This window comes from Felis catus, chromosome D3 (genome assembly GCF_018350175.1).
Source record: "Felis catus isolate Fca126 chromosome D3, F.catus_Fca126_mat1.0, whole genome shotgun sequence".
In the NCBI taxonomy this organism is placed as follows: Eukaryota; Metazoa; Chordata; class Mammalia; order Carnivora; family Felidae; genus Felis; species Felis catus.
Window position 1 is genome coordinate 44311990 of NC_058379.1, and position 18714 is coordinate 44330703.

The 18714-nt window shown below is 44.1% G+C and overlaps 1 protein-coding gene across 12 annotated transcripts in view; it reads left to right on the plus strand.

Moving 5' to 3' along the window:
* Positions 1-18714, plus strand: part of GREB1L (GREB1 like retinoic acid receptor coactivator) — a 287968-nt gene that overhangs the window by 257434 nt on the left and 11820 nt on the right. For 11 of the 12 annotated variants that reach the window (XM_045041740.1, XM_045041743.1, XM_023241804.2 and 8 more), the window contains 8 exons: positions 3867-3982; positions 4575-4819; positions 7811-8394; positions 8587-8689; positions 11531-11686; positions 11959-12098; positions 14245-14406; positions 14557-14764. In XM_045041740.1, the coding sequence (XP_044897675.1) occupies positions 3867-3982; positions 4575-4819; positions 7811-8394; positions 8587-8689; positions 11531-11686; positions 11959-12098; positions 14245-14406; positions 14557-14764 (1714 nt within the window). The remainder of the gene's footprint in view (positions 1-3866; positions 3983-4574; positions 4820-7810; positions 8395-8586; positions 8690-11530; positions 11687-11958; positions 12099-14244; positions 14407-14556; positions 14765-18714) is intronic. The other variant, XM_023241808.2, reaches the window with a different exon arrangement.

The window sequence follows — 18714 nt, forward strand, 5'->3', positions numbered from 1 at the left end:
AGCGAGAAGCAGGGACACAGAATCCGAAGCAGGTTCCAGGGTCTCTGAGCTGTCAGCACAGGGGCTTGAACTCATGAGCTGTGAGATCATGACCTAAGCCTGATGTGGGGCTCGAACCCACAGACCAGGAGATCATGACCTGAGCCAAAGTTGGACGCTTAACCAACTGAACCATCCAGGCACCCCAGTGTTCACAATTTTATTTTATTTTTTATTTTTTTAATATTTATTTATTTTTGAGAGAGAGAAAGAGAGATGGGGAGGGGTAGAGAGAGAGGGAGACACAGAATCCAAAGTAGGCTCCAGGCTCTGAGCTGTCAACACAGAGCCTGATGCGGGGCTTGAACTCACAAACCGTGAGATCATGACCTGAGCCAAAGTTGGATGCTTAACCAACTGAGCTACCCAGGCACCCCTAGTGTTCACAATTTTTAGTGATGATTATAGACCATATAACTATGGAATTTCTAGGATGGATAACAAATGAGAGTCCTGAACTATTCTTACAGTATAATTCATTGAGACATATGTCTTGAGACAATTTGAATGATACTAATGATTGGAAAATCTGGAAAGGCAAATAATCAGTGCCACTGTGTGAAGCCTCACAAACCTATTGCAGGGAGATGGTTGAAAAGGATGTGAGGCTGCAGAATCTTCTCTGGGCCTCCATGACACCAATCAAGTATAGCTATTTATAGTCTAGGTCATTTGTTCAGTCTTCAGAAATGCCAATTACTAAGTCAGTATACATCAGCAGGTCCTAAATAATTCGCGCCTCTGGGTCATAGTTTGAAAACCACAATCAAGACCTCAGGTTTCTTTTCTTTTCTTTTCTTTTCTTTTCTTTTCTTTTCTTTTCTTTTCTTTTCTTTTCTTTTCTTTCCCTTCCCTTCCCTTCCCTTCCCTTCCCTTCCCTTCCCTTCCCTTCCCTTCCCTTCCCTTCCCTTCCCTTCCCTTCCCTTCACTTCCCTTCCCTTCCCTATTTCCTTAAGTAATCTCTATGCCCAATGTAGGGCTTGAACTCACAACCCCAATGTCAAGAGGCCTAACTGGCTGCTAGCAATCAGAATTACCTTTGGGGCTTTTAGACAGCAGCTGTTTTGCGAGCGCTGTTCTGAGAGCATGCCATACGTTAAGGGGGGGCCCAAGTAATTCTCAGAGAAGTTATATCTCAATTTGTATGAGTAGCTGCCAGTACCAACCACACAAAAGAGATTTTTGTATTCTCAAAACTGCTGGACTACATCAATGCATCCTGTTTATACTCTCTCTTTGTGTGGAAGTGAAAATATGCACTCCTATTGAAATGTTCATATCCTAAGCAAAACTGCCACTTGCCAGGTGATTTCTGCTTCACACGTTTATTTCTAAGTCACCAACCTCCCTTACCATTGTTGGGTTGGCATGGGTTGCTGGGTGTGCCTTTTATCTGTAGCCTTGAGTAACATCCTCTGCTTCTTCTCCAATTGGATGGCCTTATTTCTGTGCTTCCCTCTAATTATCCTGTTATGTATTATGACTAACTTACAAGTATGATAAGCATTTTGAAAGGATACAAGGCTTAAATCTAAATAAGCCAGTTTCTCCAGAAGGCTTGTGAAGCTTTCATCAGATTTCTTTAGCCTTGAGCCCCATTTTTTCCTTGGAACTCAGTGCCCACCCAGTCTTTTGTGTTTGTATTAAATGCTCTGCAGTGAAGAGGTGCCTGGGTGGCTCAGTTGGTTGAGCAGCCGATTCTTGATTCTGGCTCAGGTCACAATCCCAGGGTCGTGGAATCGAGCCCCACGTCAGGTTCCACTTTCGTGGAGCATGCTTAAGATTCTCTCCCTCTGCTTCCCCACCCCCCACTCCTGCTCTCTCTCTCTCTAAAATAAAGAAAATGAAAAAAAGTATAAATAAATGTTCCATCCAAGAACTGTGACCATTATTCATCAGAAGTAGCAGAGGGACAGAAAAGCATGTTGTAGTGGTTTGGCTAGCTCTGATTGGTCAAGAGTAAAAATGAGATTTCTTTAATAATCTTTTGAAAATAAACCTTTTGTAGAGTAAAACATCCCTTATCCCATCATTATAACTTGACCTCATTGTTGATGGAACCATGACCTCTGGATGGTTTCTGGGAGGAAAATCCATTCAGGGAGAACCTCAGTGTCAGGAACATCATGAGTCCAATGTGAGGGTTATAAGTAAAATGATTCCTATTCCCAAAATTGTTTATTTTAAATTAGATAATGTTATTATTCATTTTGACATGACAGTGTATATAAAACTGAATTCTTGTAGATACCTTTCTTTTAATATTAAAAAAAATATTTTTGATAGGGGGCCTGGGTGGCTTAGTCAGTTTAGCGTCTGACTTCGGCTCGAGTCACTATCTCATGGTTCGTGACTTTGAGCCTGTCATCAGGCTTGCTGCTTGCTATCAGCACAGAGCTCGCTTTGGCTCTTCTGTCCCAATCTCTCTCTCTGCCCCTCCCCCCTCATGCTTGCTCTCTCAAAAATGAATATTTTTTAAATATATATATTTTTGATAGATTGGTTTTTCTAAGACAAGAAGAGTCTCTCAAATTTGTAAATCTGTGTAGGTCCATTGATTTCCCCCTGGTATGCAAATATATGATAAAAGACTGGGCAACAAGGTCAGAATGCCTCCCGGTTTACAAATTATATATACTTTATTTGAATAATTGTGGGTATATTTATTTCTAAAGACTGTTTTATTTAGACATCAACAAATCATTAATCAAACCCTATTACCTTATGTCTTGCATATTAAATTTCTTTTTATCTCTTTTTGTGTTTGGCAAAGGAAGTACCAGCCTATTTTTAAAATAAATTGTGTGCATTACTTAATAACCTCACTTCTTACTCTTTGTTCCCTAAAGCATTATCAGAAATGTCAATCTATTTCCTATAATTCCTGCTAGAAAGCTGTTATGAAGCATAGATACTAGATACTTTATAAAAGTAGTAGAAACCATCTTATCTACTTAAGAGATAGTCTGTTTTCCTTCTGCTCTAAAATAAAAATCTATAAGATCTTTTCACTTTTGAACATCTTTCAAGTTGGTGGGATTTTTTTCTTCCCACTGATTGACGTTCCATTTACTAAAGATATATATATATATACATGTGTATATATGTGTATATGTTAATCTGTATCAAAAGCTGATGATTAATAGATTATTTCTGGAACCATAAAACTAATTGCATTCCTCTTCTAAGTAAGGGTCAGCGTTGTTGTTTTTTTGATTGGTCTAGATTTGGTTATATTTTTAGCCTTCTTGAGAGAGACTTCTAAGAGCCCCAAGCCAATTATTATTTGCCACTTATTTTGACAGTCAGTATGGGGGAGGGGGGGTGGGAATAACCATCAAGGGTAGCTAACTTGATGATTTTCTGGTGAATATCTGTTTTCATAGAGTTGAGATGCTTTTGTCAGTCATAATTGAAACTGTCTTTTTCAGTTAATCAGCCCCGAGAGTCTGTCCATTATATGAAGAAAATATATTTAAAAGTCTTGAGGCAGGTAGTTTAACCAGGGTTTCTGTAAGGTTTGCATCAGTGGCAGGGTATTTCATTGTATGTTTCTTTGATTTGTGTGGCTAATGCATGATGTATACCAAGATCTTCTGTTTTATCCTACTGAGATAAAACTAAAGGTCACATTCTTCTAGAGTGCTTCATTATGCCAATTTGTAGTAGCAATTTAGTATACACACACATATATGATACACACACACACACACACTGGAAGTCATTTGAAACCACAAATGCATATAGAATGTGGACCTAGAAATCTTTTAAGAGGTGGAAACTTAAATAAGAGGTTTTAATTTTATCATATGGGTCCCTTTCTACAGACCTGGAGAGGAAATGAACCAGAAGAGTGGACCCCTCGGACATACCAAGATTTAGAAGGTCTGCCTTGTATTGTGATACTAACTGGCAAAGATCCTCTTGGAGAAACCTTTCCCAGGTACATTATGAATAATTATTTCTCGTTTTTCCTTAGTTATCCAGCTAAGCTGATGGTTAAAACTTGGCTGATGCTTAACCATTTCATTCATTTAGCAAGGGGGAAGAGAATAATTTTCCTCAGAGATATAAGAAATATAGCCTGCCTTGACTATTTTGACTTTCCAGAGATTGCCTAGCAATTTGGGAATGGAAGATAGCCACAGTGAGAAGTGTTTATGCATCAAAACAGAGAGGCAGAGAGGAAAAGCATGTGCCCCCAAACAGGATTTTTTTAATTTGGATGAAGTGTCTCTTAATCTGCTGTTCCCAACCCCTTTAAGAATCCAGGGTCTGCAGACAGGAAGGCAGCAACAACAATAATAACAGCATGAGTTGAATGCTCACTGTGTGTCAGGCATTGCTATAAATGCCTTACCTGTGCCATCCATTCATTCCTTACAATACCCATATGAGCCAAATACTGTTATTCTATTTTATACTTGGAGAAAATGAAGTGGCTGCTGTGAGGTCATAACAGCTAGGAGGTGACAAAGCTGAGATTGAAACCAAGGCCAGATGGACTCACCCAAAACATCATTACTTTTGTGTAGGTCTTTGAAGTACTGTGACCTCCGGCTCATCGACTCAAGCTATTTAACTCGCACAGCCTTAGAGCAGGAGGTGGGTCTGGCCTGCTGCTATGTCTCCAAAGAGGTCATCCGAGGGCCTGCTGTTGCCCTGGACCTTAGTGGGAAGGAGCAGGAGAGAGCTACCATCAGCGAGAACGACTCTGATGAGTTGCTGATCGACCTGGAGAGGCCACAGAGCAACAGTAGTGCTGTCACTGGAACCTCAGGTTAGTGCTTCCTTTTCTCTCTCAAGGGGTGAGGGATGGGAGTGAGGAGGCGGACAGACATAGGGGAGGCAGAGGCATTTACTCCCTCACACCTCTCAAGGCTGTCAGAGGAGCCTTCAGGGACTCCGGCAACCTGTCCAGACCTCAGTTCCCAATCCAAAGATACTTGGAAAACATAACTACTGAGAGCAGTCACAGAATTCTCCTCTGGGTAAACATTTAATGAAGAGCTTGGTAATAAGCAAAGTATAATAAATGTTGTAAACCCTAACCTGCACCACTTTCCCTAGTCTTCTCTACCCTTTATCACCTCAAGGATAATATACATCTGGTATTTGCACAAAAGCCCTCATTTCCTTCTAGATCTGAAAGCTGTAACTTTGTGTTAATTGGCTCAGTACCTGGCACAGTGTTTACCTGTTTGAATGAAGGAATGAGTGAATGACTTTTATAAGTAGTTAACGGCAAATGTTTGTATACTCTGGGGCCACTGCCTGTGCAGACCCACCATGCAGCCCGCCATCCCCTTTCAGAGCATTACTGTATGGCCTGTGGCAGTGCCTGGCATGAATTTTCTTCTGAGAAACTGTATTACAGCAAATGCAGCACTATTTCCATTTTCTTCAGATTGGGAGAGTAATAAAACTCCATATAGAAAACGTGCAGAATGTAAAAAAAGAAAAAAACTTGGGGAATGTAACAAAGGATAAAGAGGACATTAAAAGTGAAAACTCTGGGGTGCCTGGCTGGCTCAGTCAGTACAGCATGTGACTCTTGATCTGGGGGTCATGAGTTTGAGCCCCATGTTGGGGGTAGAAATTACTTAAAAAAATAAATAAATTGGGGCCCCTGGGTGGCTCAGTCAGTTAAGCATCCAACTTCGGCTCAGGTCATGATCTCATAGCCTGTGACTTCAAGCCCCATGTCGGGCTCGGTACCGACAGCTTGGAGCCTGGAGCCTGCTTCAGATTCTGTGTCTCCCTCTCTCTCTGTCCCTTCCCCACTTGCACCCTGTCACTCTCTCTCTCTCAAAAATAAATAAACATTAAAAAAAATGAAAATGAAAACCCCTCTCTACCAGAGAAGACCACCATGAACATTCCTCTTTCCCACATCTCCTCTCTTCCATCACCATGACACATGCATGCAAACACACACACACACACACACACACACACACACACGCGCGCGACTTCATGTCAAAAGCAGCATGAGTGTGTCTGTTCATTCTGGCAGGATGACTGTGGGAGTCAAAGAGGCAGTCATCTACAGGGCTTTGTGTCTTGAGAGGGACCCTCAGCCTGGAAGAGCATGAGCTGCTCGCCTCAGCCAGGGGTCAGGACTGCACCTTCGCTCACCTCATCGCTCCAGGCTCCCCCTCCAGGCTCCTCTAAGAACAGTTCAGAATAAAGCCAACAGGTTTAGGGAATAGTAAAGAGTAACAGAAGAGAAGGGGAAATAGCACATTTGAAAGTTTGTGGATAGCAGCATCAGTGACAGGGAGGCAAGGGGGTGTTTATGTTGTTCTCATGGCTCTTTCTTTTTTAAATTTTTTAAAAATGTTTTATTTACTTTTGAGAGAGAGAGAGAGAGGCAGAGTACGAGTGGGGGAGGGGCAGAGAGAGAGGAAGACGCGGAATCCAAAGAAGGTTCCAGGCTCTGAGCTATCAGCACAGAGCCCGACGCAGGGCTTGAACCCATGAACTGTGAGATCATGCCCTGAGCTGAAGTTGGATGCTTAACCGACTGAGCCACCCAGGCGCCCCATCATGGCTCTTTAATCAGACTCCTCCTGGAGCACCTGGGTGGCTTAGCTGGTTAAGCATCCGACTTTGGCTCAGGTCATGATCTTGCCATTCCTGAGGTCGAGCCCGTCGGGTTCTGTGCTGACAGCTCAGAGCCTGGAGCCTGTTTCAGAGTCTGTGTCTCCCTCTCTTTCTCTGCCCCTCCTCACTCATGCTGTGTGTCACTCTCCCTCAAAAATAAATAAAGCATTTTTGAAAAAAATTAAATAAAAATAAAATAATCAGATGCCTCCATTCCCTGCACTTGCAGAGCTGCCCCAGAAGGCTCACATATTCTTGGCCTTGCTCTCATTAACCACAAAGGTAATGGCTTGCCTTCTGCTGCTTAGAGTTTCCCTCCCTTTGAAGACAACCTGAGCTAAGGGCTATGCTCCCACCACTGAGCACACATCCCTCAGCCTTAGGTGGACTCTGGGGGGTCCTTGGGGAGGCTCACTGCCCCAAGTGTGCAGGCTGTAAAGGTCAGGGACGTGGGGGGAAAGGTAAGCTCTCAGACAAGACGGAAAGACACGAAAGTCAGATGAGCAAGTGGAGTGACTTGGTTGCAATGACCTCCGGTTACTGGCTATTCCTCTAGGATCTCCTGAGGTTGGGATATGACCTACATGCCGGGGAGCACCAACCCCAGGTCAGAGAGGGCTTTCAGTCCTGAATGTGTCCACAAACCAAAGAGTGGGACCTATCAGAGGGGAAAACATATTTGAATTGGCCAAATCCACAGGGACCTCTGGGGGAAAGCAAGACCTCACTGAGCATAGATTATGCCTTCCATCCTTGCCACATGGAGCCGGTTCCCCACACTGGTTTGGGCATCCATGGACGTGGCTACCCCCTGGGGAACTTCTCCACAACCAGAAGTGTGAGGCCCTTGGACCCCAGGAGGAGGGAAGTGCCCTGGAGTAGGAAGGACTTGGCTGGGGAGCTTGTATTGGTCCAGAATCTGGAATGAATCAGACCACATAGCCAAACGAAGTAACAGAGGAGAGTTTCATAACATCACACGCTTTACACAGCTGGGGGTAGGAATTAGAAAAGGACAAGGAGGTATAGTTACCCCCCGGGGCGCCAGGAGAGGGAGCAGCCCTCATGGAGACAAGGCAGTCCAGCCTGGCTCCGTGCAGAGAGGGGGCCAGGGAATAAATAGCCGAATCCTGCTGATGGCCACGGGTGGGTTGTCCTCTTTCAGGCTCCATCATGGAGAACGGGGTGAGCTCTTCCAGCGCGGCTGATAGGTCCCAGAAGCTGTCGCTGACCCCCAGCTTCCAGAGCCCGGCCAACAGCATGGGCCTGGATGAAGGGGTCTCCGCAGGCACAGGGGGAGCCGGGGAGACCCTGAAGCAGGAGTGTGATTCCCTGGGCCCCCAGATGGCCAGCAGCACCACCTCCAAGCCGTCGTCGTCGTCGTCCTCCTCCTCCTCGGGACCCCGGGCCGTGTCGTGGCCCGGGCAGCTGCCCCAAGGCTGCAGGGGCCTGCACGCCGCCCTGCCCCCCATCGTGATCTTATCGAAAGCAGCCTATAGCCTGCTGGGCTCGCAGCGGGGAGGCAAGCCGCCCACGTCCTCCTCGCTGCTGCCACACGCCGACGTGGCCTGGGTGAGCTCCCTGCGGCCGCTGCTACACAAGGACATGAGCAGCGAGGAGCAGTCCCTCTACTACCGGCAGTGGACCTCGGCTCGTCAGCACCACGCCGACTTCAGCAACCAGCCAGACCCCGCCTCCGGCGCCCGCGCCTGCCACCCTCGGCGGCTGCTGCTGACTGGGCCCCCCCAGGTAGGCCCCGGGTGGCAAGAAGGAAGGGAGCCGGGGAGGGGGGGGGGGCTCAGGGTGGGCTGAGGGTGACCCAGAGCGATGAGGCCCTCACTCAGGCCTCTCAGGGGCAGGAGACATCCAAGAGCCCAGGTGTGAAATCTCGTCTCTCTTCTTCCCTCTCTTCCCCTCTCCAATTAAAAATACTTCCTCCAGGTGGGAAAGACGGGCTCCTATTTGCAGTTCCTTAGGATCCTCTTCCGCATGCTCATCAGGCTCCTGGAGGTGGATGTGTATGACGAGGGAGAGATCAACGCGGGTGAGTTCCGAACCCCGGCATTGCCGGGGAGGAGTGGGGGCCCAGGTAGAAGACACACTGACACCGAGTGTTGATATTCTGGATACTAGGCCTTTGCTAGCTAGTCAGAAAATATCTTACTCTTTTTTTTTTTTTTTTAAGTTTTTATTTGAGATGAGAGCGAGAGAGAGCAGGGGAGGGAGAGGGAGGGAGAGAGGGAGGGAGGGAGAGAGAGAGAGAGAGAGAGAGAGAGAGAGAGAGAGAGAGAGAGAGAGAGAGAAGCCCAAGCAGGCTCCTTTGCTGTCAGCACAGAGCCCAGTGCAGGGCTTGAACTCACCAACTGTAACATCATGACCTGAGCTGAAATACAGTCCCATGCTTAACTTACTGAGCCACCCAGGAGCCCCAGAAAGTATCTTCTATTTTAACTGCAGGCTGTGAGCTAAGGTATATGGATTCCTATAATGAAATTAAAACCTCATGCAGAACAGAAACCTGGAGCCATAACCAAAGCCCTTCACATTCAGTAAAATGCAGAAGCTAGTGCTTGACAGGGTTGTGGGGACTGGTTTTCAAAGAGACCATCTTCTGGCCTCCTCCTCCTCCTCCTCCTGTATCCAACCCTTCCCCCCAGCTGTCACCTGTGGGAGGGTTCCACTGTAGTCCAATCAGCAGGGCCAGAAAGAGAACATGAGCAGGAATCAGCCAGCTTTAGCTCTATAGCTAAGGACAATGTGGCCTCCGAACTGTGGCTTCACATCTTGGAGCATTCACCTGTGCTGGAAGAGACCCATGGAGGCAGGGGAGTAGTGGTAATCAGCTAGAAGCTCTTCTAAGCCCCTCAAAGAGGAGTCCAGAAAAGGGAAAGGCCTTGGCATCTTCTGTCAGACTGGCCCTCAGATCTCACCCCACTTGCTTTTCCTAAGTAGTTGGACCTGTTCTATGACAAGTCCAAAAGACTAGTTCAGTCTAGAGCAAGACTAGGCAAGATCAGCTGTATTGAATCATTTTATTATCACCTTCAGCCCTATTTCCACTCCTTACCAGGTCATATTCATGATTCCAGACACACACACAATCCCGTCTTCCCACCGACATCTCCTTGTTTGTGTCCCCACTTGAGCTGACCCCAGGCCCACCAAAGAGGGGACCCAGAGCTCCAAGTTGGCCTGGAAACATTCATAGCTGCCTGGAGGGGGGCTGGGACCAGGAGGGCAAAGGCAGAACTAAGCAGACCAGGAATGAGAGACCCATCATCCCAGCAACCTTCCCACAAAGCCCCTGGGCTCCACAAGAGAGTGATGATGCCTGTAATTTTCTCCTCGGATCCCACCACACTGAACTTTAATCTGTGTGATGATCTGTGAGAGAATCTACCACAGCTGGTGCAACAGGCAAGCCTGGCCTTTGTAGTGAGAAGTGCCATCAGGCTGGCTTTATTCCTTCCACCTCATTTTAGTGCAGGTGAATGTGATGGTGCTTTGGAGAGGCACACTGACATTTTTGTAAAAATCTAGAATAAGCTTTAGGTTGTAAATAAAATGCAAACTTTAGCTCAGTGCTATAAAAAATAAACATGATTGTGTTAAAAAGATATTAGCTGTACTTGTAATCTTTAGGCTTTTTAAAAAAATAAAACTTTTGGGGGTGCCTGAGTGGCTCAGTCACTTGAGTGTCCAACTTCGGCTCAGGTGATGATTTCACGGTTCATGAGTTTGAGCCCCTGTCGCACTCTGTGCTGACAGCTCAGAGCCTGGAGCCTGCTTCGGATTCTGTCTCCCTCTCTCTTTGCCCCTCCCCCACTCATGCTCGCTCTTTCTCTCAAAAATAAACAGTAAAAAAATTTTTTAAATCTTCTCCCTTTGAAAATTCTTAAATTTTTTTATCTTATAAATTTTATTAATAACAATAAATCCTCTATTAGACACTCACCACGTGCCTGCCACTGAGCCCTTTAAAACAAATTGTTTTAATGTTTATTTTTGAGAGAGAGCGAGCATGAGCAAAGGAGAGGCAGAGAGAGACAGAGGATCTGAAGTGGTCTGTGTGCTGACAGCACAGAGCCCGATGCGGAGCTCCAACCCATGGACCCACGAATCATGAGATCATCACCTGAGCCAAAGTCAGATGCTTAACCAACCAAGCCACCCAGGCATCCCTCACTGCCTGAGCACTTTAAATGCACCATCTGGAATTCTGGAATTCCTGGAATTCCCAGGGTCCCTGAGAGTTAAGGGTGGTGCCTGCAGGTGTGGAGTAGTAGGGGGTGGTCTGAATTCAAACCTAGGACTACTAGCTGTCAAACTTGACTGCATATTGGAGTGACCTAAGCAGCTTTAAATGCCATGATGGGTGCCTGGGTACTAAAGCAGATTGTGGGGGTGGTAACCTAAGCACAGGATTTTTTTTTTTACAAGCTCTCCAGGTGATTCTCATACGCAGCAGACACTGGGTATCTTGCTCAATGCATCCCTCAAATCTCTTAGGCTTTCAGTGTTTTATAACCCCACAACTAAAACTGTAAGGGAGAATTTAGATGACCCAAAATTAAATAAGCTTGAAGGCAATTTGGGAGGCTGGGGTGGGAGATCAGTTGATCTCATAGTGTGGGAGTTTGTGGACCAGATGTGTAGAGGGTAATGCTGGAGCCAGTGAGGGCATGCGTCCCTCCCAGCATGGACCTGAAGGGATAATTCTGGGCCCCTCTGCCCTGGGACGTGGCAGGTCATCTTCCAGAAATGTCTCTGTCCTCCCATCTGGGGGTTCATGTTTCATAAAACCTCTCATTCCTGACACTTGGGAGGGAGGCTGGGAGGCCAGTCAGCCTGCCTGCTCTGCGCACTTTCTTTCTTCTTGTCCTAGACCACAGTGAATGCAGTGGAGTCAGCCAGGCAGAGGGAGAGCCCTGGCCTGACATCGAGAGCTTCAGTAAAATGCCCTTTGACGTCAGCGTGCATGATCCCAAGTACAGTTTGATGAGCCTGGTATATACTGAGAAGCTGGCAGGGGTCAAACAAGGTCAGTGCAAGCAGAGCCAGGCGGACCTCCTCTGAAGGTCAAGGGGCCAAATCAGAGCAGGAGGCCTGGGGCAGTTTAATCTTTGAGCGCAGTTTAAAGTAATTCTGCTTTTCTCTTGTACACATGTGTATCACCTTTTACTTTTCATACTTGACTTTCAGAGCATAAATTATAGACTCCTTAGAAGAGTCCTGCAGGGAGTGGGGGACTTTCTTCCCAGGAGTAGGGGCTTCATGCACATCATGGCAAGGTTTTTGTTCCTTTATACACAGAAGCAATAAAGGATTCCAAAGTTGAGGAGCCCAGGAAGCGAGGAACCGTGTCCATGATGCTGACCAAATACGCGGCCTACAACACCTTCCACCACTGTGAGCAATGTCACCAGTACATGGACTGCACTTCTGCCTCCCAGGTGTGGCCCCCTGTCCTTGCCTGTTACCCAGCATGGTATTGTATATATGGAATGAAAAATACGGCTCCCAGTTTCGGGCCCTAGATAGAGGGTACTTGATTTATGAGATGGGGCCACTCATTTGTGAGCAAAATGTGTGAAGCCATTAATTAAAATTACTTTGGGTTTATTAGGATTGGGGGGAGGGGAAGAGAGAAAGAAACTTGCGTTTTAGTATCTGAAGTCACTTCATTGAAATGGTTACATGTGTCATGTTTAGGTTACCTGGGATGTTCTCTGTAATCCTGAAAAAACTGGATATTATAGTATATTTGGTGAAAGGTTATTTTCACCCCCTGCTTTGGGTTGTTGATGAGAATGGTGCTCTTTTTTTTAAGATTTTTTTTTTTTTAAGTTTATTTCATTTTGAGAGGGGGCAGGTAGACAGGGGCAGAGCCCAACATGGGGTTCGAACTCACGAACCATGGGATCTTGACCTCTCGACCTGAGCCAAAGTCAGAAACTTAATAGACTGAGCCACCCAGGCGCCCCAGGAATGGTGCTCTTACCTCTAACATGCACAGGGTGTGCCCTTTGAGCTGTAAACAGGTCAGCTGATTTGCACTGACCAAGTCATATTCCTACTCCATTGTGGGGTGGTTTTGATCATTAGGCATACAGAGGAGTCAATATTTGATCTTTTATTTAGAGAAGTGAGAGGAAGGAACACAGAAGGTGAGCCAATACCCCACTGTCTTTGTTTCTTTTTGGCCAGAGCATCTGTAAACACTCAAGATGGTAAAGGCAGCAGGTGACAGTGGTCCAGAACCTATGTAGGGGGGAAGTTCTCTGTTGCTTTCTCCCACTTTAGCTTCTTGATTTTTATGACTTAGTTCCGAACACCTAAAACTCTTCCTATGGGACATGCTGATTAGACTTCACCCAAACTTGCTTCTGCTCTTAAGGATCAGGTCTCCACCCTTTTCCCACAGGGGCTAGAAGCGATATACTGAAAAACTGGGTTGGTCATTCTGCTCTTGTAACACAAATTACCTTTTATGTACCATTTGTTTTCTTGGTGTTAACCGAAAGCTTTTGGTGGGCCAATTTGTAAACCACTCATGATGCTTTACAGAATATAGAAGATTCAAGTACCTGGTCTACAAATCATAAGCTTCTAGATAACATTAAAAATCCTCTGTTTATATAGTTTCTGTGATCATTGTACTCACTAGTATATTCCAATGCTTGTGAAGCAGAATGAATCAGAATTCAAGGGAAGAATTATACTATTTTCCTAGGAAATATAATATTTAGGTTAAAAATCTTAGGAAATCTACCTGGACTCTAGTTGCTGCTGAAAATTGATGCTATCCTTTCATTAAGCCAAGTACTGTCTGCATTGTAAAGCACATAAATTATGTAATTACTCATTGAGCTGGGTTACTGAGCAAGCATGTGAACTTTATAACACTTTTTTTTTTTTTTTAAGTAAGCTCTGTACCTAACGTGCAGCTTGAACTCCTGGTCCTAAAATCAAGAGTCACATGCTCTACTGACTGAGCCAGCTAGGTGTCCCAACTTTCTGGAAATTTTAAAAATAAGTTAGATTTATAATTGGCTTCAGTGAGTCAGATGGTCTCTCCTGGAAGCCAGAGTTCTATGCTAAATGATTTTGAAACTTCTTCAGCTTCCACGGTAGCCAGGAAAGATGGGACCATGGAGGCATTTTAATGATGTTGGCCCTAATATTTTACTTAGAAAAATGATACTCATTTAGCCTGATGCACACAGATGGAAATGATTTTTTTCCCCTATATTTGGGCACCTTTGAAAATGTTTAGCGAGCAGGAATATTTAACCTCTGCATAAGACTGAGGAGTAGTGGTTCTAAGAACATAAGGAATGCAAAAGACAGTGTCAAGCAACAGAAACTTCACCCGTGGAGAGGCTGTGTAGGGGCAGGAGGCTTGGCTCTCAGGTCAATGGCAGCTACTAAAAGATGAAATGTTTGCGTTTCCAACTCTTCCGACATTTCAGGGACAGCCAAGTCTGATGGCATGTATGAGTTCAGGTTAGTTCGCCTCTCTTAAAAATGTTAACAAGTGGTCGAGAAGTTTGCAAACCATGAGCTTATATCCCCTTCCTTCCTTCTTTACAAATCTAGATGTCTGACTCCACCCTTCATGCATTCACATTCTCATCCTCTATGCTGGGAGAAGAGGTGCAGCTCTATTTCATCATTCCCAAATCCAAAGAGAGTCATTTTGTCTTCAGCAAGCAGGGTAAACACCTGGAGAGCATGCGGCTGCCCCTGGTTTCAGACAAGGTGGGTGACAGTGTCTGGATGCCAACACTGCTTTCAGACTGACAGGCCCAAGGTACTAGATCAGGGTCTCTAAACTTCTTCAATCTAAGGGTTTTAACTTCCCTTTTTGGTCTCTGGTTCTTTCTTTTTTCTTTTTTTTTCCCCTTTCAGCAGAATTTGAATGCAGTCAAGAGCCCTATTTTCACTCCTTCCAGTGGTCGCCATGAGCATGGACTCCTAAACCTTTTTCACGCCATGGAGGGCATCAGCCACCTGCATCTTCTGGTGGTCAAAGAATATGAGATGCCGCTGTACCGCAAGTACTGGCCCAACCACATCATGCTGGTGCTTCCTGGCATGTTCAATAATGCAGGCGTGGGTAAGGGGCCCCCTGGGACACGGAGAAGGGCTGAAAGATAAAACGAGCTCATTGCCTGGACATGAAACTTTCAAAGGTTCCCCAGCCCCTGAAAAGGGTCCTGCCCCCCTGACCAAAGGACTTTTGATTTTTCTTTAAATTTGAGTTTTCCTTTTCCTCTATCTGCTGCTTTGCAGAATTTTTAACTTCTGAGGGCTAGTGACTAAAGAAGTCACTGGTACATTGAGTGCCCCGGAAAGGGTTTGGGATTCTTCCCAGTGATGGCTGGGCCCGCTGCAGCAGGAACAGAACAGTGAGAAGGATGGTCTTGGGGGGAATGGGGTGGTGGAGCTAGTTCACTGTGTTCAAGAGGGATCTAGAGGTGTCCCTAAGCCATTGCTAATCATTTTAAAGGCACATGGCAAGTTCTAAGGGGTTCTGTCCAACTGGAAATTGGAAGTATCATTACTGCCTATGGCAGTCATCTTAAAAGTGCCTGGAAAAGTCTCGCTTGCTTTTCCCCCATGGAGTGTAAGAGCAATGGGCTGATTTGTCAAAGGGGCATGTGGTTCTTCAGCATGGAACAGAGACGTTGGGGGGCAGGAAACCTCCAATTGGATTCAGAGCTGTGTGTCTGCTCACTTCTTGTATGGTAGTTGTTAACCACTTTCTCTAATCAGCTCCTGTGGGAGTCCGACTCTGTGTAGTCTCAGAAGAGTTTAAGTTCGAAAAGCTGCTAATTGACACATTAGAGGGAAGTAGGAACATCCCAGTCCAGAACTAGAGTGAATACAGATGAGACCTGAGTAGTTTCCCTAACTCTGCACTCCTCCTCTCCCGGGTCTCACTTTCCCTTCTTTTCTCCCTCAGCCTGTTTCTCCCTCTGCTGATCTGTCTATCCCTCTCCCTTCCTTCTTAGAGCTTTCCTCTTGTTCTCCCTTCCATTCCTTTTTATGTCCTTAAATATAGAATTAAAATATTTTCAAAAATTTGAATACAATTTTAGTTTCCATGTTTATCACTTTATATCAAGTGAATTAAGGCTTTTACATATTTTTGGTTCTTTGTCCTCTCCAAAACCACATATCCCCAGACTAACTAAAATCTTTTTGTATAGGAGTATGACCCTCAAATCACCCCCTCCTATGCCTTACCAATCATTAGGTGACTTTCCTCATCCCAGATCTGATGAATTTGCATAGTTATAGTTTTGCCACTTCTGCAATAATTTGAGGAGAAGCTAACATATATGCAAATGAAATGCAGATTATTTTTTATTTGTTAAAAAACACATAAAATTTACCAGCTTAGCCATTTAAGTGTACGGTTCAGTAGTGTTCAATATATTCACATTGTTTTGCAACTAATCTCCAGAACTCTTTTCATCTTGCAAAACTGAAACACCATACTACTGAAGATTAACTCCTTAATCTTCTCCTCCTTTCCCTGGCAACCACCATTCTACTTTCTGTCTCTGCATGACTTTAGGTACTTCAAGTTTAATCTTACAGTATTTGCCTTTTGTGTCTAGCTGAATTCACTTAGCACAGTGTTCTCAAGGTTCACCTATGTTGTCCACGTGTCAATTTCCTTCCCTTTTAAGGCTGAGTAATATTCCATTGTATGTATACACATTTTCTTTATCCATTCATCCACCTGTGGACACTTGAGCTGCTACCATTTGGCTATTGTGAATAATGCTGCTATGAACATAGATGTACAAATATATCTCCAAGAACCCTGATTTCAGTTCTTTTAAGTACATACCTACATGTGGAATTGCTGAATCATAAGATAATTCTATTTTTAATTTTTTGAGGAATTGACAAACTGTTTTCCATAATGGTACATATACCATTTTACATTCTTCTCAACAGTGTAAAATGTTTTTTCACATCGTCACCAATACTTATTTTCTGTTTTTTGAGTTTTGGGAGATTTTTTTGTTTGCTTGTTTTTGATTGTAGCCATCCTAATGGGTAAGAGATGCTATCTTACTGTGATTTGATTTGCATTTCCCTAATGATTAATTATGTTGAGCATCTTGTTGTCTGTTTCTTGGCCATTCATATATCTGTTTTGGACAATCTATTCAAGTTCTTTTCCTATTTTAAAATTAGGCTTTTTTGTTGTTGATTTGTAGGAGTCCTTTACGTATTCTGGATGCTAACCCCCTACTAATGATTTGTAAATGTTTTCTCCCATTTCATGGGTTGCTTTTCACTGTTAATTATATCCTTTGCACAGAACTTTTAAATTTTGATGCAGTCCAATTTATTTTTTCCTATTGTTGGCTGTGCTTTTGGTGTCATATCCAAGAAATAATTGTTACATCCAGTAGCAAGCTGTTTGCCTGTTTTCTTTATTTTTTTTCTTTATACTTTTTCTTAAATTTACATCCAAGTTAGTTAGCATTTAGTGCAACAATGATTTCAGGAGATTCCAGTGATTCATCCCCTATGTATAACACCCAGTGCTCATCCCAACAAGTGTCTTCCTTAAAGCCTCCTACCCATTTAACCGATCCCTCCACCCAACCCTTCAGCAACCCCTCAGTTTGTTCTCTGTACTTGAGTCTCTTATGTTTTGTCCCCCTCCCTATTTTTATATTATTTTTGCTTCCCTTCCCTTATGTTCATCTATTTTGTATCTTAAATTCCATATATGAGTGAAGTCATATGATATTGGTCTTTCTTTGACTAATTTCGCTTAGCATAATACAATCCACGTTGTTGCAAATGGCAAGATTTCATTCTTTTTGGTTGCCAAGTAATACTCCACTGTGTATGTGTGTGTATATACACACACACACACACACACACACACACACACATACATATATACATACACACACACCACATCTTCTTTATCCATGCATCCATTAGTGGACATCTGGGCTCTTTCCATACTTTGGCAATCATTGATAGTGCTGCTATAAACGTTGGGGTGCATGTGCCCCTTCGAAACCACACACCTGTATCCCTTGGATAAATACCTAGTAGTGCAATTGCTGGGTCATGGGGTAGTTTTATTTTTAACTTTTTTTAGAAACCTCCATACTGTTTTCTGGCTGCACCAGTTTGCATTCCCATCAGTGGTGGAAAAGGGTTCCTCTTTCTCCGCATCCTCACCAACACCTGTCGTTGCCTGAGTTAATGTTAGCCATTCCGACTGGTGTTAAGGTGGTAACTCATTGCGGTTTTGATTTATATTTCCCTGATGATGAGTGATGTTGAGCATTTTTTTCATTTGTCTGTTAGCCACCTGTATGTCTTCTTTGGAAAAGTGTCTATTTGTGTCTTTTGCCCATTTCTTCACTGGATTGTTTTTTGGGTATTGAGTTTGGTAAGTTCTTTATAGATTTTGGATACTAACCCTTTGTCTGATATATCATTTGCAGATATCTTCTCCCATTCCAATGGTTGCCTTTAGGTTTGCTGATTGCCTGATTCTTCTAAAAGTTTTATAGTTTTAGCTCTTGCATTTAGGTCTTTGATCCCTGTTAGTTTTATGTAGTGTAAGTTAAAGATCCAACTTCATTTTTTGCATGTGTATATCCAGTTTTCCAATACCATCTGTTGAAGAGACTGTCCTTTTCCCATTCAGTGGTCTTGGCACCTTTGTCAAAAATCATTTGACCGTAGGCCTTAGGGCTGGACCAGAAGCACAAGGGCATAGTGCTGGGCTCTGTATTCTTATCCCATTGGTACCACATTGTTGTGATTACTGTGGTTTTGTAGTAAGTTTTGAAATCAGCCGTGAGACCTCCAATTTTGTTCTTTTTCAAGGTTGTTTTGGCTATTGAGGGTCCCTTGAGATTCCATATGAATTTAAGGATGGGTTTTTTTTATTTCTGCTCCAAAAAAATATCATTAGGATTTTGATAGGGATTGCATTAAATCTGTAGATCACTTTGGGTAATATTGACATCTCAACAATATCACATCTTCCAATCCATGAACACAGATGTC